The sequence below is a fragment of the Gobius niger genome, assembly GCF_951799975.1.
Source record: "Gobius niger genome assembly, chromosome: 10".
In the NCBI taxonomy this organism is placed as follows: Eukaryota; Metazoa; Chordata; class Actinopteri; order Gobiiformes; family Gobiidae; genus Gobius; species Gobius niger.
In genome coordinates, this window is record NC_136861.1 from 2,896,228 (window position 1) to 2,923,798 (window position 27,571).

The 27,571-nt window shown below is 43.9% G+C and overlaps 1 protein-coding gene across 1 annotated transcript in view; it reads right to left on the reverse strand.

The window, feature by feature from the left end:
• Positions 1-27,571, reverse strand: part of LOC306969153 (scavenger receptor cysteine-rich type 1 protein M160-like) — a gene marked incomplete at both ends in the record, with an annotated part of 136,075 nt that overhangs the window by 14,332 nt on the left and 94,172 nt on the right. The window contains one exon of the mRNA XM_079564753.1: positions 9,514-9,804. Within this exon, the coding sequence (XP_079420879.1) occupies positions 9,514-9,804 (291 nt within the window). The remainder of the gene's footprint in view (positions 1-9,513; positions 9,805-27,571) is intronic.

Below are 27,571 nucleotides of genomic sequence, written 5' to 3' on the forward strand. Positions count from 1 at the left end.
TCCCCCACGATCTTCTCCGCGTCCCTGGTCTCGTCCTCTGGCTACACCTGTGGCTGCTCCCCGGCCTCTAGCCCCTCGACCAGCACCTCGGCCAAGCCCTCGGCCAGCCCCACGTCCAGCGCCTCGGCCAGTTCGTCCTCCGCCTCGGCCAGCCCCTCGTCCACGGCCACCTCTGCCCTGACCTCTACTTGTAGAGGGTTGATCAGTGAAAATCTCGTCAACCTATTCATGACAGACCAACGACAATCGTTTTAGAAACTCCACAATTCTCGTATTGTTACAGACGAGCTTGATTCAGTTGGAAAAATATTAGCTTAGCAAAGTTAGCACACATCTGTAAGTTTTCTCATACGATCTTGTCTGCTTTTTTTTTTTGCATTTAGATTTTTGTTAAATCTTTGTATAATATATGGCGATATTACAGCTTACCAACATAAATGAGTATTTCATAATTAGAGTAAATAAAACACGTACCTGTGACGACGACATGTATTTACAGCAACAAAATATGAACGTGGGGATCCTTAGATGCAACTTCGGACTGTCAACAATGTATGCGTGTGCACGTACAGCTCTCGTGCGTGATATCGTGCACTACCAAAGAGGTGGAGACTGGGAGGGACTATCAGGGAGGTGCGCAGTTGCGCAGAGTAGGGGGGCGGGAGTTACAATTTGAATTCTGCCTGGTAACACAAGATTCAAGTACCCCAGCTTTAACTGCTCTGTTCGGTTTACCTACATCTTTGAATATGTCACCAACTATAAAATGTGCCATTGCCTTTACTACCCTGCTGGCCAAACGCCAAATTCTTCTTAAATGGAAACATAAAGCACCTCCAACAATCAATAACTGGTTGCAAGAAGTTTTACAATGTATACAGCTTGAAAAAATAAGGTCCTCCATTGTTGGATCCCATAAACGGTTCTACAGTACATGGAACCCGTTTTTAAAATACATAGAGGATGCATTTTCACACAACACTGAGGTCATGGATGACGAGAGAGAAAATGAAACATAACGCCTAAGACAATACCTTTAATCCACTAATATATTTACCACAATTGACTGTCTTACTTTCCCCCTCCCTGCTTTTTCACTTCCCCCTCCTTTTTTTTTTTTTTTTAATTTTTAATTTTTTTTTTTTTTTTTTTGTTTTTTTAGTTTTTTTAAATTATTATTATTATTTTTTTCCCTTTTTTATTTTTTTATTTTTATTTTTATTTTTTTTATTTTTTTTTTGTCCCTTTTTTTTTAAATTATCTATTTTTGTTTTTTTAGAAAAACTTTTTTTTAATCATTTTTATCTTTTCCCCTCCTTTCCTACCCTTCTTCACGGTATGTATGTGTGAGTGCATTTCTGTTTTTAACTCTATTAGATCTTTTTTTTTTGCTCACTCCTTTATTTTACTCCTTTTCTCTTCTACTGTCCTTTTCTTTTCTTTTTTTTTTTTTTTTTCCAATCTTTTTCTTTCTAAATTTATTTCCTACTGCTTCTTCTCTTTCTTCCTTTTTTCTTGACTCTTCTTGCTTTACAGGTTTTCCTTTCTTTCAGGCCCCTAGCAGATGGGGGGAGGGGGGGATCATGGGTGGGAAGGGTGGGCTGGGGGGTTCAGTGAAGGGGTTAGAGACAGGATAGGAGACCTGAGTAGTGGGGACATTTTTTATTATAATTTTTTCTTATTTTTTTACTTTTTTCAGACCAATATATTGTCCTCAAATCCTGCCTGTGTGAAATTTAAAAAATGCTAATAAAGAAATTTGAAAGACATAAAGTAATGAACAGAACCGGTGACAACGAGCAGCCCTGAGGAGACCAACACGCACCGGGAACAGGTCTGACTTACTGCCGGCAATGAACCAAGCTCCTGCTGCTCATACAGGGAACGGACAGCCCTTAACAGAGGGCCCCGGACCCCATACTCCCGGAGCACCCCCCACAGGGCACCACGGGGGACGCGGTCGAACGCTTTCTCCAGATCCACAAAACACATGTGGACTGGTTGGGCGAACTCCCACGAACCCTCGAGCACCCGATGAAGGGTATAGAAATGGTCCAGTGTGCCACGACCAGGACGAAAACCGCATTGTTCCTCCTGGATCCGAGGTTCAACCATCGGCCAGATCCTCCTCTCCAGCACCCCGGAGTAGACCTTACCGGGGAGGCTAAGGAGGGTGATTCCTCTGTAATTGGAACACACCCTCCGGTCCCCCTTCTTCAAGAGAGGGACCACCACCCCGGTCTGCCAATCCACGGGCGCTGTCCCCGACCGCCACGCGATGTTGCAGAGACGTGTCAGCCAAGACAGTCCTACAACATCCAGAGACTTAAGGTACTCAGGGCGAATCTCATCCACCCCCGGAGCCACCGAGGAGCTTTCAGCCCCGGTGATGGGCGAGCCCACCTCCGAGTCCCCAGCCTCTGCTTCCTCATCGGACGACGTGACGGCGGGATTGAGGAGGTCCTCGAAGTACTCCTTCCACCGCCCGACGACATCCCCAGTCGAGGTCAGCAGCCCCCCACCCGCACTGTACACAGTGCTAGTGAAGCACTGCTTCCCCCTCCTGAGGCGCCGGATGGTTTGCCCGAATCTCCTCGAGACCGACCGATAGTCTTCCTCCTCACTGAAAACTAAGTAGGATTATTTATTCTTGTCGTGTTTCAGACTCACCTGAACAGTTGAGCTCCAGACTGAAGGAAGAGCGACGAGTGTCAGACTCAAAACAGTCGCTCAGTGAAGAGTCGACGCAGCGGCGAGGATCGAGACCAACAGCTTCTCTTTGTGGAACTGTTTTCACATCCAGACTCAGAGCAGATCCACAGTCCAGCTCCTCACACGCTCTGCTCCCAAACCACAGAGGGGCCACCACTGGAAGAACCTCAGTCCAGTTCTGCCCCGCCCCCTGCACCTGCAGCCCCTCCCTCTTCACCTGCAGCCGCCCCTGACACTGACTAGTACCATCGACCAACCGCAGACTGTACGACTCTGAAACAACAGTGGTTAGAGTCAGTGACACAGTGGTTAGAGTCAGTGACACAGTGGTTAGAGTCAGTGACACAGTGGTTAGAGTCAGTGACACAGTGGTTAAAGTCAGTGGCACAGTGGTTAGAGTCAGTGACACAGTGGTTAGAGTCAGTGACACAGTGGTTAGTGTCAGTGACACAGTGGTTAGAGTCAGTGACACAGTGGTTAGAGTCAGTGACACAGTGGTTAGAGTCAGTGACACAGTGGTTAGTGTCAGTGACACAGTGGTTAGAGTCAGTGACACAGTGGTTAGTGTCAGTGGCACAGTGGTTAGTGTCAGTGACACAGTGGTTAGAGTCAGTGACACAGTGGTTAGAGTCAGTGACACAGTGGTTAGTGTCAGTGACACAGTGGTTAGAGTCAGTGACACAGTGGTTAGTGTCAGTGACACAGTGGTTAGAGTCAGTGGCACAGTGGTTAGTGTCAGTGACACAGTGGTTAGAGTCAGTGGCACAGTGGTTAGAGTCAGTGACACAGTGGTTAGAGTCAGTGGCACAGTGGTTAGAGTCAGTGACACAGTGGTTAGAGTCAGTGACACAGTGGTTAGTGTCAGTGACACAGTGGTTAGTGTCAGTGACACAGTGGTTAGAGTCAGTGACACAGTGGTTAGAGTCAGTGGCACAGTGGTTAGAGTCAGTGACACAGTGGTTAGTGTCAGTGACACAGTGGTTAGAGTCAGTGACACAGTGGTTAGAGTCAGTGACACAGTGGTTAGAGTCAGTGACACAGTGGTTAGAGTCAGTGACACAGTGGTTAGAGTCAGTGGCACAGTGGTTAGTGTGTGCTGTATTTACCTGTCGAGTTCTCGTTCTGAGCCGCGGCTCCTGAAACAGAAGAGTCGTGTCACCATTGGCTGCTGTTGGTCACATGACAAAGAGCCGTTTTAAAATGGACGCTCGCCGTAGATAAAAATGGAGAAGCGTCTCAATACTGACGTGTCCGGGAGACTTTTCAGAATCGAACCGACATTAAATGATATATTTATTGGAAAGTTGTTTCTTTGCTCAACATTTTGTTCTGTTTCAGTTCAGGGAAAACTTTGGTCTAAAACATGTTCAGCTTCAGTTTGTTTTTCCATTTTGTCTGATTCTATTTCCTGTTTCATGAAATGTTACAAATCTAAAGAAAGTAAACGTGCACTTGTGGTGAGGCGTCTCACCCAGAGGTTTGGGGGCGTGTCTGAGGGGTTTGGGGGCGTGTCTTAGAGGTTTGGGGGGCGTGTCTGAGGGGTTTGGGGGCGTGTCTGAGGGGTTTGGGGCGTGTCTGAGGGGTTTGGGGGCATGTCTTAGAGGTTTGGGGGGCGTGTCTGAGGGGTTTGGGGGCGTGTCTTAGAGGTTTGGGGGGCGTGTCTGAGGGGTTTGGGGCGTGTCTGAGGGGTTTGGGGGCGTGTCTTAGAGATTTGGGGCGTGTCTGAGGGGTTTGGGGGCGTGACTTAGAGGTTTGGGGGCGTGTCTGAGGGGTTTGGGGCGTGTCTGAGGGGTTTGGGGCGTGTCTGAGGGGTTTGGGGCGTGTCTGAGGGGTTTGGGGGCGTGTCTGAGCCCTCGCTGTCATGTTTGTTCTGTTTTACATTTTAGTGTTTGGACATTAAAGGTAAGTGAGTTTATAAAAAGTGTTCCAACATTTTCATCTTGAGTTTTTGTAATTACACACCATTTTTAGACATAAATATAATGACAATCAAGTATTAAAGTATTCAAAGTATTCAGAATATACGCCTCTGATTAGACAAAGTAACATAACACGTTACAAAATACCTTTGAAGGCAAGTATTCAGTAACTAAATACAATTTCAAAGTATAACAATATAAATATTCTGTTATTATAAATATCGCTTAAAAGAAACTGATCACTTTTACCAAAATGTTGCCTTCACTGGTTGGTTTGTTTTTATTTAGAACCTGCTGATTTAGAATTCATGACCTGCAATATTTTGTATTATTTTGATTAAGTTTGCTAAACACTTGTTGTTTTACATCCTCTAAACATATTCAGGAAGGTCATTACTGCTAATAAATGATGAACAAAGACCGGAACACTTTGTGAGTCTTAGAAATGATAAAATAATGATTTACAGAGACTGTGACAGTGTGACATTTATCACATCACAGTGAGTTATGGCAGAATGTGGCTCTATTACAAAAGGAGAGGATTTTACAATGAAATCTTGATCTGCTGTTACTAAAGCACTTACCGCAGCTGCAGAGGGACCAGGCCATGATGAGGACGAGGAGAGACATGCTTCAAAGTCACCAAAGAGCCACTTTCAGCACTTCAGAGCTTCCTGTTTCACTCTTCCTGAACAGCTCGTCTGTGGTTTTTCAGCTCAAAACAAGAACTGCTTCAAAGGGGTTGGAGACGATCCTGAGGCAAATGAGAAATGTGACTTTTTGAATAGTGTGTGTGCGACAAACACCCCCTCCTTTCCTGCTCCTTACTCAAACAAACGCCCCGCCCCCCTCCCCCCGATCTACGTTAATGATCTACTCTTACTAATACAGACATGTACTTTAGTCCATTCATGCAGTCAAAGCATGTGATGAGCTCTGGCATTACGTCATGTTTGTATTATGAGCAATAAAAAGGTTTGCAGACATTTGTGTTATTACTTTCTGTTCACAAATGTAGCTCGATATGAAACAGCAGTAAGTCAGCTGTGTTCACGTGACGTCACAACATGGTAAAGAGCCGATAGTTTAACCTGAGGTGGTGGAAGCGGAACTGTCCATGATGGTCACAGGCCAAAGGTTTGTTTGTCTTAGTTTTTACCTCAGTCCTACTGGGAGAATCCACAAAACTGTTTCACAGTTTATTGTCTTCTCTGTTCGCACATAAACTAATGTCCATTATTTTCTCATAAAGGCGTCCAAAAGTGCAGACGATGTTCAAAAACATGAGCGTGATGTTGTCCAGTCAAAAGACTTTCCGCCATAAAAGTACTATTTGTTTTTGTAGCTGCTTTTACACTTTTCTAAGAAACTTTGGGATTTGGATTTTGTGATTTTTTGTGATTTTTTGTGATTTTTGATGATTTTTTTGTGATTTTTTTTGTGATTTTTTTGTGATTTTTTTGTGATTTTTTTGTGATTTTTTTGTCTTTTTTTGTCCATTTTTTGTCCATTTTTGTGATTTTTTTTGTGATTTTTTGTGATTTTTTGTGTTTTTTTGTCTTTTGTTTGTCCATTTTTTTGTCTTTTTTTGCCTTTTTTGTCGATTTTTTTTGTCAATTTTTTTTGTCCATTTTGTCAATTTTTAGTCAATTTTTAGTCCATTTGTTTGTGATTTTTTGTCTTTTTTTTGTCATTTTTTGTCAAAGTTTTCTCACTTTTTTGTCACATCTTCATTGTTTTCGTCTGTTTTGTTGCTATTTTCACACCATTCTTCCAGAAGCTTTTGGATTGTCCAGTCAAAAGACTTTCCGCCAGAAAAATACTGTTTGTTTTTGTAGCTACACTTTTCTAAGAAACTTTGAGATTTGGATTTTGTGATTTTTTGTGATTTTTTTGTGATTTTTTGTGATTTTTTGTGATTTTTTGGAGATTTTCGGTAATTTTTTTGTGATTTTTTTTGTGATTTTTTTCTTGTTTTTGTCTTTTTTTGTCTATTTTTTTTTGTTGTCTTTTTTTGTCTTTTTTTGTCTTTTTTGTCTTTTTTTGTCCATTTTTTGATGTTTTTTTTGTGATTTTTTGTGATTTTTTTGTCTATTTTTGTCAGTTTTTGTAACTTTTGTCTTTTTTGTCCATTTTTTGTCCATTTTTTGTGATTTTTTTGTGATTTTTTGTGATTTTTTTGTGATTTTTTGTGATTTTTTGTGATTTTTTGTCTTTTGTTTGTCCGTTTTTTTGTCTTTTTTTGTCTTTTGTCTTTTTTTGTCTTTTTTTTGTCTTTTTTTGTCAAAGTTTTCTCACTTTTTTGTCACATCTTCATTCTTTTCGTCTCAGTTTTGTTGCTATTTTCACACCATTCTTCCAGAAGCTTTTGGATTGTCCAGTCAAAAGACTTTCCGCCAGAAAAATACTGTTTGTTTTTGTAGCTACACTTTTCTAAGAAACTTTGGGATTTGGGTAAAGCCAAACTGAAAAGCCACTACATTCCTACAGACTGAACGACAGTGAACCTTTGGATCCTTGGACGTCCTCATTAGAATCATTGACGGATTATTTGATCGTTTGTGTCAAAAGTTGGGCACATTTTCCCCTAAATAAGAATCGATTTTGGATTTAAGATAAAGTTCATAATTGTAATTTTAATGAATATAATTTCAAGTTTAAGTTTAAGTTGAATGGTTTTGTAAAGCCCAATATCACAACAGAGGTGGCCTCACGGCTGCACCGAACATTAAGGCAATAAAACAGAGCAATAAATATGACAATTAAAAGTTCAGGTGAATCCAGGCAAATATAATGTCACTCTTATTATCGACGTGGATGTTAAAATCACCCACTATTATCATTTTATTCCAATCCAACACTTCACTGGCTAAAAACTCAGAAAATTATGCTAAGAAGTCTGAGTCGGGGCCCGGAGGTCGATAAATAATTGCAAGTAGTAAAGCTTTTTGATGTTTCAATTTGGGACAGGTGAGAGACAGCGTTAGACTTTCAAATGAATTAAACTTTATGTGTTTTTTGGGATTTAGAACAAGATTAGAGTGTGATATCGCTGCGACCCCACCACCTCGGCCAGTGGTTCCAGCTGCTTGAACATGGACATAACTGGGAGGAGTAGATTCATTAAGCCTAACATAGTCGTCCTGCTGAAGCCATGTTTCAGTCAGGGCGGAAGGTCAAATGAAGTCATTGACTTAAAGGGACTTTGCAGAGATTGATCTAATATTCAACAACCCAAACGTTATGTGTTTAGCACTTTGTTTATCGTTTTGTTTAATGCTTAGTTTACGTTTGGGTATTAAGTTATTTGGTCGTACACCAGCGTTTGTTGAATGGCGGCAGGTCGGACCTATGAGTGACATGTAGCTCAGAATCCCCCCCCTAAAACGCTGCCAAAAAGACGGGTGCCAACAATAAACAGAGAAATAAAACCTACTGGAATCTCCCGGCAAGACTCTCCACGACTTAGAGTCATGTATTGATGCACTTTACGTGTGAGCTGACCTTGAGCTGACCTTAAAGCTCCGTTGGACCAGGAAGTGGAGCGATGACATCACCACTTAACGAACGTATTTCATGCAAAAACAGGCTGGCGATGATGTCACACACACACAAAAATAATAAAATAAACGGTAACCATGGTAACTGTTTTCACGCATAGATTTGTTTATTTGAAAAACGAATATCTGACATTTCTGATACGCATGAACACATCTGGTCCAAAACGACGTCAGAGCGTTCGTATTCTTCTTCTTCTTCAGGGCGGGGGCTCTGCGTCTCCGTGTCCTTTCACGCCCCCTGGTGGCCTGGAACGACAGCACATGAAATACTTTAAACAGGATCAGGCTGAGACGTGGACTTGGATCAACTGGTGAAGGACAGAGGAGAGGACGAAAGACCCGGACTGAGCAAGGCCGTGGGAACCCAGGGTGCTGAGGGCGCTACAGCACCCCCTGGTGGATCGTCTATGCATTACAAGCAATACTAACCCCTTAACTCCCGCCTGAACCGGGAGCGTTAACTCCAGTTCTGCTTTACCCAAATCCTGTAGGCCAGTGTAACGCCTCATTTGAAAAAGAAGATCCACAAAACTCATCTAAATGGATCTTTTTCCTCACATCAGATTTTCTCCATTTTTTTTAGGGGGGTTTCAACTCATTTTTGGAAATTTAATGTCATTTTTTGTTATTTTTTTTTGTCTTTTTTGTGATTTTTTGTGATTTTTTGTGATTTTTTGGTGACTTTTTTGTGTGATTTTTTTGTCCATTTTTTGTAATTTTTTGTCATTTTTTTTGTCATTTTTTGTCATTTTTTTTGTCATTTTTTTTTTCATTTTTTTTTTCATTTTTTTGTCATTTTTTTGGGTAATTTTTTGTGTGATTTTCTGTGATTTTTTTTTTCATTTTTGGTGATTTTTTTTATATTTTTTGTCATTTTTTGACAAAGTTTTCTCACTTTTTTGTCACATTTCCATCATTGTTTTCGTCTCAGTTCTGTCGCTATTTTCTCACCTTTTTTCCAGAAGCTTTTGGATTGGGGTAAAGCCAAACTGGAGAAAATGTGCTTGGTTCAGGCGGGAGTTAAGGGGTTAAATAAATAGGAAATAAGCAAAGAAATCGCGTTTTGGGGGCAATCTTGTCTCTCAGCACCCCCTATCCAAAGTATCTTCCCACGGCCCTGGGACTGAGCGTGTGCTTCTGGAACACTGAGATCCTTCATGTTGAGGAGCAGATGATGCTCTGAAGAAGAAGAACTTCCACACATTTCTGTTTAAATCACTGATCCCTGATGCTCAGTGTTGGAGGTGCAGAATCGTCACTGAGGTCACATTTTGAGCAGAAGAGAGAAGAGAAGAAGAGATTCAGGTTTAAATGTGCAGTACCTGAACAAACCACCAGGAGGCTGGAAACACCTGCGTCCCCCCCGAGGAAACAGTCTCTCACAGCAGAGCTCTTCTTCACACAGTCGGTGGTGACGCCCCACACTTTCCTCCTGTCAGACCCTCGTCTCTGTTCTGTGGAAACAGCAGAGCCACAGTCCAGGCCCCGACACACAATGGCCGCCGCCTCCAGGTCCCAGAGGTCATAGGGCACCACAGGTCTCCACTGTCCGCTGAGCTCCGCCTCCACTGTCCCGTTACAGCGACTGGCCCCTCCCACCAGCCTCAGGGGCTCTGGACACAAACATAGGTGAGCCCCGCCCCCTTACAGGCCCCGCCTCTGGCCCCGCCCCTTTACCTGCACAGGTGAGGGTGAGAGTGGGGCAGGTCTCTGGGCCGGTCCTGGTCCGGTTACAGTCCATCAGCTTAGACTCGTGGCCCCCACAGTGGAACGTCTGCCCCAGAGGAGAGAGCGCCCCCTGGAGGAGAGGAGCCCCACAGCCCAGCTCCCTGCACAGCACCTCTGCCCCGCGACGGTCCAAGGCCCCCTCACAGACCCCGGCCCAGGACTGGCCCAAGGACTGGTCCTGGATCTGCAGAGATCCTGAACACAGGCTCCGCCCCCCGACCAGCCGCGCCGAGTCTGTGTATGAAGATGAGGTCACAGTCTAAAGGGATATTTCAGGATTTTTGACATAGGGCCCAGGAGATATATTTTTTGTAATTCATGCAGTTCTTATATTTGAAGAGTTTCGTGGTGCTAGGCTAGTGCATGTCTATGGTATCAGCTAGCCTGCATTAAAAACAGTGTGACCCGCTCCACAGTATAACACCAGACTAACCATGTAAATGTCTGTCTGGAATATAACTGACCTGCATCACATGAATGATCGCATTTTGAGGGACTATTTTCTCGCAGATCACTCCGCCGCCGCGTAGTTTATACAACCACGAAGCTGATGCTGCTCAGATATAAGGTCTTTTAAATGATTCTATGGACACAGATAATATTCAAATGTGTCAATAATCTTGCACCCGAACCACTCAGCTCATTTACACAGAGACAAAACAGTAACAGAGTCACCAGAGGCTCCATCAATCACAACTGTACCATTCCAGACCGTAAAACTGCATTTGGTCAGTCTGCCATTTCGTTCTCTGTTCCGAAGCTGTGGAACTCAATACCCACAGAACTTAAAACCATATCTGAGTTTAAAATGTTCACTTCTAGGGTTAAGTCCTGGCTAAAAACAAACCAAAGCTGTGCCCGTTTGTAAACAGCACTGAGTCTGTGTGACTGTAGGTGTGAGCATACACAGTGTGTATGAGTGTGACGGACAAAGTTTTATACAAATGTTGTATTTATGTATTTTATTATTGTAAACTGTGTAGAAAGGCCCAACCAGGGACATGAGCTGCGAACTAGCACTAGCTACAAGCTCTTCATGCATCGCATCAGCTGCAAATATTAATTGTAACTATGTTGATTGTATCGTCCCTGATAAATAAATAAATAAATAAATAAATAAATAAATAAATAAATAAATAAATAAATAAATAAATAAATAAATAAATAAATAAATAAAATAAAAATAAAAGACATTTATATGGTTAGTCTGGTGTTATCAGTGATTTGCCTCAGGTGCTCTGTGGAGCGGGTCACACTGTTTTTAATGCAGGCTAGCTGATACCATAGACATGCACTAGCCTAGCATTAGCCTAGCGCCTCTAAGCTCTTCAAATATAAGAACTGCATGAATTACAAAAAAAATATCTCCAGAAATCACCAACACTCTGGACAACGAGGCCCCTGCCCCTGTCCCTGACCCTGCCCCTGTCCCTGACCCTGCCCCTGCCCCTGCCCCTGCCCCTGACCATGTTGAAGGTCCTTGCTCTATGTGGTCAATCCGGATTCCAATTATGGAAAGAGATCTGCCTTTACTTTTGAAAGTACTTTTATACTTTTACTGCAGTAAAGTCTTTGCTCCTGTGTCTGTTCTTTTGTTGAAACTGTTTGAGTCCTTCTTCCATGACTGAGAACAGCATGATTAGATGATTAGAGTGGGATTGTTTCTGATGGTGGTGTTTCAGACTCACCTGAACAGTTGAGCTCCAGACTGAGGTCAGAGCGACGAGTGACGGAGTCGAAACAGTCGCTCAGGGAAGAGTCGACGCAGCGGCGAAAGTCCAGGAAAACGCTGGATCTGAAAGAAACTGATTTCCTCTCCAGACTCAGAGCAGGACCACAGTCCAGCTCCAAACACGCCCTGTGTCCAAACACCTGAGGGAAGAACTGAGGACTCACGTCAGTCCAGCCCTGCCCCGCCCCCTGCAGCCCCGCCCCCTGCACCTGCAGCCCCGCCCCCTGCACCTGCAGCCGCCCCTGACACCGACTGTTCCCATCGACCAACCTCAGCCACGGCTCTGAAACAACAGTGGCACAGTGGTTAGTGAGCAGAGGCGAAGCACCACAGTCTGGGCCCTGGGTACAAACTACCTTGGTGGACCCCCCCCGCCCCCCCCCCCCCATATGAAATTCACGTTTCATATTCTATGTTCTTTGACCACAAAACACTGGTTTAGTGGCTTGACAGTGCAGTTCATTTATTGATTGACTGCGGAATTCTTCCGCAGTCAATTATTGGTTTTCATGTTCTTTATTATTATTCCTCTTCCATCTTTTTCCCGATTTTCTAGAGCTTTCAGCACCTTCATGCTTTGTGCAATTTATGCAAGTTATGCATCAAAACGTTCCGCATGTTGAGGAGAAGGATGCTATTACTTTTGGGACTTCTGCAATTTATGGTTTTTTCCGCAATCGGCCAAAATGTCGGAGATTTTTCCCATTGACTTATAATGGGGCTGCCGCAAATCCATGCTTTTCTGCACTTTTTTCTGCATTTTATGCAATTTCTGCACTTTGTGCATGTTCAGCTTCTGCAACTTGTGGGTTTTGAGAAAAAATTGGCCTTCTGCAGTTTTCCAGTTTTTTTATACGAGAGTTTGAAATTTTTGCATTGGTGTGTATGTGCGAATCCAGCCAATGGGGAGACTCCAGGACTTTCAGCCATTTGTGCTTCTGCCAATCAAGCACTTTCAACAGTTTGACCAGTTTATGGAATATAAAAGTTTATGCAACATTAATAATTTATGCAAATTAACCACTTTATGGAATTTAACCACTTTATGCATTTTAAACCGCTTATGCAACTTAAGAGTTTATGCCATTTAGGATTGATGAATTTTAAAGAGTTTATGTAATTTACATAATTTATGCAAAATAACCCATTCATGCATTTTACCACTTTATGCAGTTTATACAGTTTATGCAACATGACATTTTATGCATTTTACCAGTTTATGCAAATTAGATTATGCCAATTAAGCAATTTATGAAATTTAAACAGTTTATGCAATTTCTGCATTCGCTTCCCACAATTCCGCAGTCAATCGCAATGGCGCAGCCATTGCATTTCTAGTTTTCTATTATAACTTTATTATATACACATTAACTAAGGGAAAAATGGGTCGGCCAAAAAAGTGCTTCAAACACAAACACATCCAATCCAATGTGCTGAGGTCATGGTTTGTTTGTTTGTTTGTTTCAAGTCAATGTTTGACTTGTAATTGCCTCTGATTTGGCTTCAGTTACAGAAATGTAATAACATTTAATCCTGTAGTGACAGATATTTAGATTAGGGGGAATATTCTACTTTCATTGGGCCCATTAGCAGATCTCATTAAACAGGACGACTGCACCAGGACAGGGGATGTTTGTGCTGAGAATAACACATGTGTGACTTTAAAATAGGCATTAAAATGCTATTTTACACAAAATGATGATACTATGATGTCTGTGGCCACAGGCCTGAACACAAAACTCAAGGTCTGTCTGATTTAGTCTCACATATTTGAAGCCTTTAAGTGTATTGTCAGTAAATTGTTCTATAAAGTTACGTTGGAATAAACTAAACGGCACGAGCTCCACCTTTCACTAGAACCAGGTTGACTCGTCTCCAAAGCTGCACTTTTATAATGCGAGAATCCAAGTGCGCGGCTAATTAGCATCATTAATGCCGTGCGCGACCTGTGGCTTTGTCCCTGTGTTGGCCTGAGGCTCACTTATAATAAACATGAGGAAAGAGAAACTTTAGAGGTTAAAACGAGAGAGAAGGAGCTCTGACTCTGACTCTGACTCTGACTCTGACTCTGACTCTGACTCTGACTCTGACTCTGACTCTGACTCTGACTCTGACTCTGTCTCTGTCTCTGTCTCTGTCTCTGTCTCTGTCTCTGTCTCTGTCTCTGTCTCTGTCTCTGTCTCAGACTCTGACTCTGACTCAGCTCAGGCAGAGGCAGGACTCGCCTCATGTTTAAGTGTCATTTATGACAGAAAGTTTCCTCTAAGCTCCGCTAGAACAGTTAAATAAAAGCACATGAGAGCGAGGCCAGAGCTCTGAGTCATTACATCACAGAGTCCACCTGATCAGAGTCAGTGCTGAGCTGAAGCTGGTGCTGAACACGTGTGTGGCTGAACACGTGTGTGGCTGAACACGTGTGTGGCTGAACCATGTGGCTCATGTTTAAAGGGGAGTCGGGGCCTGAGATATTATCATCATTATTGTTTGTGCAAACTTCTGTGTAGAAACCACTGTATTTCAGCTGGTTGTTCAGTTCTTATAGTGTCAACTATGAGGAAACTTAGAAAGTACAACACAGAACGCTTTAGCAGCATTCTGAGGCCCCTCCCCTGCTCTGGGCCCCGGGTACTCAGCACCCTTTACCCCCCCAGTCCGACGCCCCTGTTAGCGAGTGCTGTATTTACCTGTCGAGTTCTCCTTCTGAGCCGCGGCTCCTGAAACAGAAGAGTCGTGTCACCATTGGCTGCTGTTGGTCACATGACACAGAGCCGTTTTAAAATGGCCGCTCGCGTCTCAACACTGACGTGTCCTCACAGGTTCATGTCTCTGTTCGAACATAAACTAATGTCCATTATTTTCTCCTAAAGACGATGTTCAAAAACAGCGAGATGTTCAGTCACATCAGACTCTGTCCATCATCAGCTTCAGTCAGTTACACATGTTTAAACATAAATATACCGACAATCAAGTATTATAAAAGTATTCAAAGTATTCAGTATATACGACTCTGATTAGACAATGTAACACGTTACAATATTCCGTATTCAGTAACTAAATATAAATTCACAGTTTTCTCCCCAACACTATAAATATTATGCTATTATAATCATTGCTTAAAAGAAACGGATCATGTTGCTTCCCTGGTTGTTTTGTTTTTAGTTAGAACTCATGAGCTGCAGTAAAAAGTCATGAGCTGCAGTAAAAAGTCATGAGCTGCAGTAAAAACTCATGAGCTGCAGTAAAAACTCATGAGCTGCAGTAAAACCTCATGAGCTGCAGTAAAAACTCATGAGCTGCAGTAAAAACTCATGAGCTGCAGTAAAAACTCATGAGCTGCAGTAAAAACTCATGAGCTGCAGTAAAAACTCATGAGCTGCAGTAAAACCTCATGAGCTGCAGTAAAAACTCATGAGCTGCAGTAAAAACTCATGAGCTGCAGTAAAAACTCATGAGCTGCAGTAAAAACTCATGAGCTGCAGTAAAAACTCATGAGCTGCAGTAAAACCTCATGAGCTGCAGTAAAACCTCATGAGCTACAGTAAAAAGTCATGAGCTGCAGTAAAACCTCATGAGCTGCAGTAAAACATCTGCTTGTGATCTTTGGTTTTAAAGCTTTGAATCCTGTGACATTGACCACAGTGAGTCCATGTGTTACTAAAGCACTCACCGCGGCTGCAGAGGGACCAGGCCATGATGAGGACGAGGAGAGACATGCTTCAAAGGCTGAGCTTCCTGTTCCACACGTCCTGAAGCTCGTCTGTGCTGTTTGTGTTTGTGTTGAGCTGAAGTGGAGGCTCAGGGTTAGAAATCAGGAACTTGAACCCAAACGCTCGCTGAGTCAACAGGGCTTTGTCAAACTGTGTTAAAGTCGATCTGCACATTGAAGCTGTAAGTTAGTGAACGAGAACCGTCCTCCCCCAGGGGAAGAGGAAGTGACATCACCAACAGCTGTTTTTCTTCTTCTTTAAAGTCATTGGTGGAGTGAGGCCAAACAAAAGTGCATGTCGCCCCCTAGTGTCCAACAACAACATAGTGTCCAAACAAAGACATTTAAGGAGAAAAATCGAAATGATCCAAACATTTCCCTTTAGTGTTATTTTATTTCAGCAGCTGTTTCTTAAAGCTACAGCAGCAAATGATCCATGTGGCTTAAGTTTGTACTAAATGAAAACAAAAGCATTTAATCCGTTTCCTGAGTTTCCTCTTTAACACTGACATGTGACTGAGCTGTGAGGACGACAACATGGATTTATCACTTTATAAAGTTTGGCTTGTGCAGAATCTTAGTTTTTAATTATTATTATTTTTATTATTAAATGTGCTCCTGTCAATCAACAGTGGTGCATGAATCACTGAGGGTGGGGCCGGGGGGGGGGGGGGGGGGGGGGAATGGGACGGCACATAGCTCCTAATCACCGGTTAGTTAGCATCAGAGGTCCCTATGTTAAAGTGGCTATGAGAGTTAGCATCAGAGGTCCCTATGCTAAAGTGGCTATGATGGTTAGCATCAGAGGTCCCTATGCTACAGTGGCTATGATAGTTAGCATCAGAGGTCCCTATGCTAAAGTGGCTATGATAGTTAGCATCAGAGGTCTCTATGCTAAAGTGGCTATGATAGTTAGCATCAGAGGTCCCTATGCTAAAGTGGCTATGATAGTTAGCATCAGAGGCCTCTATGCTAAAGTGGCTATGATAGTTAGCATCAGAGGTCCCTATGCTAAAGTGGCTATGATAGTTAGCATCAGAGGCCTCTATGCTAAAGTGGCTATGATAGTTAGCATCAGAGGTCCCTATGCTAAAGTGGCTATGATAGTTAGCATCAGAGGTCCCTATGCTAAATTGGCTATGATAGTTAGCATCAGAGGTCCCTATGCTAAAGTGGTGGCGCAGTGGTTAGCGCTCACGCCTCACAGCTGGAAGGTCCCGGGTTCGATTCCCACCTGGACGGGGCCTTTCTGTGTGTGGAGTTTGCATGTTCTCCCCGTGTCTGTGTAGGTTTCCCCTACCACTAAAAACATGTACAATAGATTCCCCTCTGGGGCCAGGACTCGCTTTGTGTAACAGAACAGACCATGTGTTAAACGTGTCAGTTCTGCTTCTCCGCTTTGCTCCGTTTATCTGTGCGGTATCCACTTTGGAGTTTCTTTCCAGACCGAGCCACCGTCTCCTCCTCCTCCTCGCGCCACCGTCTCCTCCTCCTCGCGCCGCCGTCTCCTCCTCCTCGCGCTGCCGTCTCCTCCTCCTCGCGCTGCCGTCTCCTCCTCCTCGCGCCACCGTCTCCTCCTCCTCGCGCCACCGTCTCCTCCTCCTCGCGCTGCCGTCTCCTCCTCCTCGCGCCACCGTCTCCTCCTCCTCACGCTGCCGTATTTCCATCCATCCATTTTCTTCCGCTTTATCCGGGGCCGGGTCGCGGGGGGCAGCGTCTCAGCAGAGATGCCCAAACTTCCCGATCCACACACACTTCCTCCAGCTGTTCTGACCTGAGGCCACACCTCCTCCAGCTGTTCTGACCCCGAGGCCACACCTCCTCCAGCTGTTCTGACCCCGAGGCCACACCTCCTCCAGCTGTTCTGCCCCCGAGGCCACACCTCCTCCAGCTGTTTTGACCCCGAGGCCACACCTCCTCCAGCTGTTCTGACCCCGAGGCCACACCTCCTCCAGATGTTCTGCCCCCGAGGCCACACCTCCTCCAGCTGTTCTGACCCCGAGGCCACACCTCCTCCAGCTGTTCTGACCCCGAGGCCACACCTCCTCCAGCTGTTCTGACCCTGAGGCCACACCTCCTCCAGCTGTTCTGACCCTGAGGCCACACCAGGCCAGCTCGGAGACATAGTCCCACCACCGTGTCCTGGGTCTTCCACGAGGCCTTGTCCCACTAGGACATGCCTGGAACACCTCCCGCAGAAGCGACCAGGAGGTATCCGGAACAGATGCCCGAGCCACCTCAGCTGCTCCTTTCGACGTGAAGGAGCAGCGACTCTACTCCGAGCTCCTCCCGGGTAACTGAGCTCCTCACCCCCAGCCACCCTGCGAAGGAAACTCATTTCGGCCGCTTGTATTCGCGATCTCGTACTTTCGGTCATGACCCAAATCTCATGACCATAGGTGAGGATCACATGACCATAGGTGAGGGCGGGAACGTAGATCGATCGGTAAATCGAGAGCTTTGCCCCGACTCAGCTCCCTCTTCACCAGTGCTGGACTGGCCAAAAAAATCGGCCCGGGACTTTTGGGTCAAGACCGGCCCTCCAAAAAAAAAAACAGTCATATTCAATGCAATAGTGGAGGTGATGAGCAAAACAATAAACCCTTGGCTTGAACTAAAACAGTATAAGCTACAAATCGAGGACAATAGTTGCATTTTGTTTCTGCCGAATTCAAGCTAACACCTCAGAGACTCAACACTTTAATCTTTTCATTCATAACCTGAAGGAACTTTTGTAAAATTACTTAACAATCTTAAAATGTGCGTTCCGTTAATGAAGTTCCACTCGCGACTGCAACACAAATAAACTTCTCAAAACCAACCAAATTATCGCACTGTAGATTCAAAATGAAACGGTAAAACTCACCACAGAGTTATGGAGGTGTGGAGTGAAGATAGAAGTCCCAAAAAGGCCAAACATTGTAAATCCTTTCAATGGAAACTAGAAGATTTACAAACTGCGATGAGGGGAAAGACGGAGTCACCTGACAACTCCCAGCATGCACTTCTTTGCAAACATTTTTCTAAAATGTATAAGAAATAGAGGTCTAAGGTTCTGTGGGTCCTGGAGGGAGTTACAATAAACTATTTCCTCTTACATTCACAATGTGAGGGGCATGAGTGTTATTTCCCAGAGGCCCATTGCTCATTATACGACATTATCTGGGAACCATGACTCAAGAAAGCGTGCTACTAAAGGGGTATAAAAAGCGTCACATCCCTCTAGTGGAGGAGTTGTGTAACTGCATAAGTGTAATGATAGAGATTCGGCTGGCTTTTCTCGTTAATTGTGGGCCGGTGTAAGGTATTATGGGCCTTATTTCGGCGTGATTGGCCCATCCGGCCCGAAAGTACGTCGGCCCACCGGGAAAACTCCCGAATCTCCCGATGGCCAGTCCAGCCCTGCTCTTCACCACGACAGACCGATACAGCGACCGCATCACTGCTGACGCCGCACCGATCCGTCTGTCGATCTCACGCTCCATCCGTCCCTCACTGAGAACAAGACCTGAGATACTTGAACTCCTCCCCCTGAGGTAAGGACGACAGTGACGCTCTGACAGACTCGGTCATACAGGCTGGTAAAGTGCAATAAGTGTGAGACTTTAGTCTGATTGTTACAAAAAGTAAAACACTGAAACAGTTACTTTAGTAACTGAAGCCTGTGGGCTCTTGCCATGTCCATATATGGATGTTTGGAGGCGTGTAGTGTAGTTGATGCCCAGTAAAAACGGTCGGTGATGATGTCACAACATTCAAAAGAACAGAGGCAGTAACTATGGTAACTGATGTTTTTATTACTTTTTGGTGAACATCTCTGACGTTTCTGATCCACATGAATCAAACAAACGTCACAATGTTGATGTTGCTCAAACCTCAGCTTTGATCCTGTAGTGAAATAATGAAAAGCCTCATGATCGTGATCTGCTGTGATGATGCGAGCAGGAGAAGTCTGTCCATCACATCAGGGCGGGCTCTCTGTGTCCTCTGACGCCCCCTGGAGGCCTGAAACCACACCACACCAAATACTTAGACATTTCACAGCACAGTTTGAAGAGCGTTAGTGACTCTGTCTCTGAGCGTGACCTCTGAACTCTAGAGCAGAGACAGAGTGACACAGGTCCTCAGGGGGCGGAGCTGACACAGGTCCTCAGGGGGGCGGAGCTGACACAGGTCCTCAGGGGGCGGAGCTAAAACAGGTCCTCAGGGGGCGGAGCTAACACAGGTCCTCAGGGGGGGCGGAGCTGACACAGGTCCTCAGGGGGCGGAGCTGACACAGGTCCTCAGGGGGGCGGAGCTGACACAGGTCCTCAGGGGGCGGAGCTAAAACAGGTCCTCAGGGGGCGGAGCTAACACAGGTCCTCAGGGGGGGCGGAGCTGACACAGGTCCTCAGGGGGGGCGGAGCTAACACCGGTCCTCAGGGGGCGGAGCTAACACAGGTCCTCAGGGGGCGGAGCTGACACAGGTCCTCAGGGGGGCGGAGCTGACACAGGTCCTCAGGGGGCGGAGCTGACACAGGTCCTCAGGGGGGCGGAGCTGACACAGGTCCTCAGGGGGGCGGAGCTGACACAGGTCCTCAGGGGGTGGAGCTCAGATCTTTTGCCACGCCCTCCACATGAGGCCACTTTATTCCTACTCCTAGTTTTGTTTTTCATCCTGAAAGAGCTCCTAATTTGTCGCTCCCGACCACCTTCCTTTCAAAAGGAAGCGAGTACTTGTATAAATACTTGAGTAACTGTTGGAGTAAAGTCTGATTTATGTTTCACTTTCATATTAATGAGACAAAACAAACAATAAAGTGTATTCCTTTGTTTCTAAAGAATAAACCATGAACTTTAGCCAAAAGGGAAGTAAAGTTAGATACAAAAATATTAACATGAAGTCATTTTTTTATGTGTACTGGTACTTCAAAATAAACTACTGTAGAAGTAAAAGTACTGTGTGATACTCTGTGTGCAGTTAGTGGAAACATGTTCTTCTGGATACCATGTTGCTGTATGTATATTTCACTGAAGGCTGAGCTGAATTCATGAAACTAAACTGGTCTAATCGGTCCAGTCTCTGTGGTGGAGCTTGAGCAACTGTTGGAGCAAAGTCTGATTTCTGAGCAGCTCTGGGGAAGAAGAGATTCAGATTTAAAGGCAGTACCTGAACAAATAATGAAGAGGGTGGAAACAGGTGGGCCGTCGCCGTCCATGACACAGTCTCTCACCCCAGCGTTGGCCCTCACACAGTCAGTGTCGACGCTCCACACGTTCCTGCTTCTCCTTTCTAAAGCAATAGCCCGGCCACAGTCCAGGATCCCACACACGATGGAAGCCGCCCTGATCTCCCAGAGGACGTGGCCATAGCCGCCATCGGGCCACACTGGTCCCCACTGCCCTTGGTGCTTCACCTCCACCGTCCCCTCACAGCGACTGGCCCCTCCCACCAGCCTCACCGGCTCTGGACACAAACACAGGTGAGCCCCGCCCTCTACAGACCCCGCCTCTGGCCCCGCCCTTTACCTGCACAGGTGAGGCTGAGAGTGGGGCAGGTCTCTGGGCCGGTCCTGGTCCGGTTACAGTCCCTCAGCTTAGACTCGTGTCCCTCACAGTGGAACGTCTGCCCCAGAGGAGAGAGCGCCCCCTGGAGGAGAGGAGCCCCACAGCCCAGCTCCCTGCACAGCACCTCTGCCCCGCGACGGTCCAAGGCCCCCTCACAGACCCCGGCCCAGGACTGGCCCAAGGACTGGTCCAAGGACTGGTCCTGGATCTGCAGAGATCCTGAACACTGGCTCCGCCCCCCGACCAGCCGCACCGAGTCTGTGCATGAAGATGACTTTAGTTTCTTTAACTTCAGAACTGTTTGAACTGGATTCAGAGTCTCTGTCCACACTGGTCCCGTCCACTCACCCTCGTCATGACACATTGACACATGATGATGTCATTGGTTCAATTTACTTTATGTGTATTTAAATATTCATCTGTGTCTGATATACATGTATCCAGTAAAATAAAATGAAAATATCAATTTGGTCGACTTCTTTGCTTAGGCCGTCTTTGATATTCCGCCACAGACACCTTGCCGGCCTCTTCTGTCATGGGGGAAATGCCCCCCATTGAATTAATAATCATTCAAATCCCCATAATGACAATTAAAAAGAGTGGAATTGTGAGAAGGAGAATGGCTCGTTTGGTTAGTATTGTGCTCTTCCCCGTCTCTCGCCATCTACTGGGTCAAAGCTGTACTTTCTAATTAAAAAGACTATTCTCAAGCAATACGAGCGATCGCTGTTATTGTTTACTTCCGCAATTTTGGCCGGATGTTTTGGTGAATGGTCGGCAGCAGCTGATGCAGACAGGCGTCTAACTCGGTTTTATAAAATGATAGATCTGTTACAGCGCAGGAGAAGCAATGCCCTGTTTATGGACATTGTTTTTGCTGATTACAGGATTTTAATAAAATGTTTATCAAATATGAAAATGTAAAATGCCGACCACGGCCAACGGATGTGAGGGCATCGCGATCGCTCGTATTGAAATGGCATTTTTTGTCAAATTTTTGTCACATTTTTGTAATTTTTTATCAAATTTTTGTCACATTTTTTAAATTTTTTGTCAATTTTTTGTCAATTTCTTGTGACATTTCTGTGAAAGCCAAACTGGAGAAAATGCTCTCAGTTCAGGTGGGAGTTAAGGGGTTAAAGTGATGAGTAGGATTATTTATTATTGTCGTATTTCAGACTCACATTAGCAGTTCAGCTCCAGACTGAGGTCAGATAGAAACAAACAGTGGACCACAGTGGACCACAGTGGACCACAGTGGACCACAGTGGACCACAGTGGACCACGGGATCTTACTCCACAGGTTAGAAAACTGGGTGGGACTCTCTGGTACTGCTCTAAACTGGTTCAAGCTTAGTCCATCTCTGACATGTTACAGCCGTATGAACCATCTCGGGCCCTGAGAACTTCAGGGAGGGGCCTCCTGGTGGTTCCAGAGTCAATAACGAGGATGTGAGACAGGCCTCGACTCTGACGATGTTCAAATCCAGGCTGAAAACAGTTCTTTTTGCCCGAGCATGTGACTGAGAGTATCTGCACTCTTGCCTTTTACTGTAACTGAGACATTTTCTGTTTCCTTGTATTTATGCAACTGTGAAGCACTTTGAATATGGCCTTGTGCATGAATTGTGCAGGATATCGCCCTGCTCCCCCTCTGTGTTTCTGAACTGACACTGAGCCGCTCTGGAGAAGAAGAGATTGAGATTTAAATGTGCAGTACCTGAACAAACCACCCGGACGCTGCGGTAGACACTTTCGTAATCACTTAAGATACAGTGTCTGACGGCGCCGTACTTCATACACCACGGGGAAACAATCCAGGCTTTTCCAAGTTTGCTGAAGTCAGCCTCAGCTGTGTAAAATAAAGGGCCACAGTCCAGGTACCGACACACGGCGGCCGCAAGATTGGGGTCCCCGGGGCGAAGGCCTTCGTGGTCATAGGGGTCAGAGGTTATCATTCGTCCCCACTGTCCTTCGTGCTTCGCCTCCAGAATCCCCTCACAGCGACTGGCCCCTCCCACCAGCCTCAGCGGCTCTGGACACAAGACACAGGTGAGCCCCGCCCCCTAACAGACCCCGCCTCTGGCCCCGCCCTTTACCTTTGCAGGTGAGGCTGAGAGTGGGGCAGGTCTCTGGGCCGGTCCTGGTCCGTTTACAGTCCACCAGCTTAGACTCGTGGCCCTCACAGTGGAACGTCTGCCCCAGAGGAGAGAGCGCCCCCTGGAGGAGAGGAGCCCCACAGCCCAGCTCCCTGCACAGCACCTCTGCCCCGCGACGGTCCAAGGCCCCCTCACAGACCCCGGCCCAGGACTGGTTCAAGGACTGGCCCAAGGACTGGTCCTGGATCTGCAGAGATCCTGAACACTGGCTTCGCCCCCCGACCAGCCGCACCGAGTCTGTGTATGAAGATGAGGTCACAGTGTGAGCCGCTCTGCAGGAAGTCTCTCCTTTATGGACAAAAGTCACTCATGTTTCCTACAGTTTCAGAGTCTCTGATGTGGGTCAGAGCGTCGCCACGGAAACAACAAAGGCAAACTCAATAAAAACTATGACTTTAGTTTCTTTAACTTCAGAACTATATGAAAACTCTTTACTTTGACATTTTAACTGGATTCAGAGTCTCTGGCTGTAGATCAGTTGTTCTCAACCTGGGGGTCGCGAGACAAATTTGGGGGGTTGCCAGATCATTTAGATAAAATATACATCATTTCATTAGCGTATAATCTAACGTTTTATTGTAGCATGTGTTTGCTGCTTTACCAGAGTGCCATTGTTTGATCGTAGTTTGATGAATTTTATTTCAGCCTTTTTTTTCTTTGCTTTTTAAGAATTATGTCGGCTAATGTTCCTATTTCTCACGGTGTGACCCGGGCGGTGGGTCACCAACCCCTTTACCTGTTTTAATGAGGGTCGCGGCTCCAAAAGGTTGAGAACCACTGCTGTAGATGAATGTCCCCCCCAGTCCCGGCCCCACATATATATAATAGGCCCGCATTATATAGCAGACGACACAGTCACTGATTCTGCTGGCGATTCGGGAGAAGCTACTTTCTCCTTACGTGACGTCACGTGTGCTGCGGCTGCAGATATATACTGTATAAACAGTTTTTATAAGAATTTATGTTTTGTTTATTTCATGAAATAGAACGACAGTTTTGGCATTTTTACAGGTGTTTTATTTGACATTTAAATTTAAAGTAAAACTATCATCACAAGAAAATGAAAAAAAAAATCACTCCGGCGAAAAGTAGGTTTAGCCTGGTGTCTGAAGAGTGACCACATCTGCTAAACGTTTTCAAAACTCCGGGAATAAAGTGTTTCTGTGATGAAACTCAGAGACAGTGGAATGTTTATGATAAATACGAGTCAGAAAAGTTTTATTTCACATAGGTTTTACATGAATGAAGAAAATGACTTGGATTATTCGCTTTTTTGTCCGAGACATGAAGCTATCGGTCATTTAACAGCTCGAGCTAAAGGTTAGCAGCTAACGTTAGCATGAAGCTATCGGTCATTTAACAGCTCGAGCTAAAGGTTAGCAGCTAACGTTAGCATGAAGCTGTCGGTCATTTAACAGCTCGAGCTAAAGGTTAGCAGCTAACGTTAGCATGAAGCTGTCGGTCATTTAACAGCTCGAGCTTAAGGTTAGCAGCTAACGTTAGCATCTTTTCACCGTAACCGTTTATATTTTGGTCGTTTATTCATGAGAAACACAAACACTCGACTGAAACAACTGATTTACTTCAGTCGTGTTTAGTTCACAGACCTGTCTCTGTCAGGCTCTTCTCCCACTCTCCCAGTGCATTGTGGGAAATATTGACCCGTTAAGTGACCGTCGATGCTCACTACTTTTCCAGATGCATTGTGGGAAATTTAGAGTGCACTACTTTTTTCTCTCTGGACATTCGGACACTCCTACAACATGTGACCACTATATAGTCAGTATATAGTCACTATATAGTGACTATATAGTGACTATATAGTGACTATATACTGACTATGTACTGACTATATACTGACTATGTACTGACTATGTACTGACTATATACTGACTATATACTGACTATATAGTGACTATATAGTGACTATATACTGACTATGTACTGACTATATACTGACTATGTACTGACTATGTACTGACTATATACTGACTATATACTGACTATATACTGACTATGTACTGACTATGTACTGACTATGTACTGACTATGTACTGACTATATACTGACTATGTACTGACTATATACTGACTATATACTGACTATATACTGACTATATACTGACAATATACTGACTATGTACTGACTATGTACTGACTATATACTGACTATATACTGACTATGTACTGACTATGTACTGACTATATACTGACTATGTACTGACTATGTACTGACTATGTACTGACTATGTACTGACTATATACTGACAATATACTGACTGTATACTGACTATGTACTGACTATATACTGACTATGTACTGACTATATACTGACTATGTACTGACTATATACTGACTATGTACTGACTATATACTGACTATGTACTGACTATATACTGACTATATACTGACTATGTACTGACTATGTACTGACTATATACTGACTATGTACTGACTATATACTGACAGTATACTGACTGTATACTGACTATGTACTGACTATATACTGACTATGTACTGACTATATACTGACTATGTACTGACTATATACTGACTATATACTGACAATATACTGACTATATACTGACTATATACTGACTATATACTGACTATGTACTGACTATGTACTGACTATATAGTGACTATGTACTGACTATATACTGACTATATACTGACTATGTACTGACTATATACTGACTATGTACTGACTATATACTGACTATATACTGACAATATACTGACTATATACTGACTATATACTGACTATATACTGACTATATACTGACTATGTACTGACTATATACTGACTATGTACTGACTATATACTGACTATGTACTGACTATGTACTGACTATGTACTGACTATGTACTGACTATATACTGACTATGTACTGACTATGTACTGACTATATAGTGACTATGTACTGACTATATACTGACTATATACTGACAATATACTGACTATATACTGACTATGTACTGACTATATACTGACTATGTACTGACTATATACTGACTATATACTGACTATATACTGACAATATACTGACTATATACAGACTATGTACTGACTATGTACTGACTATGTACTGACTATGTACTGACTATATAGTGACTATGTACTGACTATATACTGACTATATACTGACAATATACTGACTATATACTGACTATGTACTGACTATATACTGACTATGTACTGACTATATACTGACTATATACAGACTATGTACTGACTATATACTGACAATATACTGACTATGTACTGACTATGTACTGACTATATACTGACTATGTACTGACTATGTACTAACTATATACTGACTATGTACTGACTATAGACTGACTATATACTGACTATGTACTGACTATGTACTGACTATGTACTGACTATGTACTGACTATGTACTGACTATGTACTGACTATATACTGACTATATACTGACTATATACTGACTATATACTGACTATCTATGTACTGACTATGTACTGACTATGTACTGACTATGTACTAACTATGTACTAACTATGTACTGACTATATACTGACTATATACTGACTATGTACTGACTATATACTGACTATGTACTAACTATGTACTGACTATATACTGACTATATACTGACTATGTACTGACTATATACTGACTATGTACTGACTATGTACTGACTATATACTGACTATGTACTGACTATGTACTGACTATATACTGACTATGTACTGACTATATACTGACTATATACTGACTATGTACTGACTATGTACTGACTATATACTGACTATGTACTGACTATGTACTGACTATCTATGTACTGACTATGTACTGACTATCTATGTACTGACTATGTACTGACTATGTACTGACTATATACTGACTATGTACTGACTATGTACTGACTATGTACTGACTATATACTGACTATGTACTGACTATGTACTGACTATCTATGTACTGACTATGTACTGACTATGTACTGACTATGTACTAACTATGTACTGACTATATACTGACTATATACTGACTATGTACTGACTATATACTGACTATGTACTAACTATGTACTGACTATATACTGACTATGTACTGACTATGTACTGACTATATACTGACTATGTACTGACTATATACTGACTATGTACTGACTATATACTGACTATATACTGACTATGTACTGACTATGTACTGACTATGTACTGACTATATACTGACTATGTACTGACTATGTACTGACTATGTACTGACTATATACTGACTATGTACTGACTATATACAGACTATATAGTGACTATGTACTGACTATGTACTGACTATATACTGACTATGTACTGACTATGTACTGACTATGTACTGACTATGTACTGACTATGTACTGACTATATACTGACTATATACTGACTATATACTGACTATCTATGTACTGACTATGTACTGACTATGTACTGACTATGTACTAACTATATACTAACTATGTACTGACTATATACTGACTATATACTGACTATGTACTG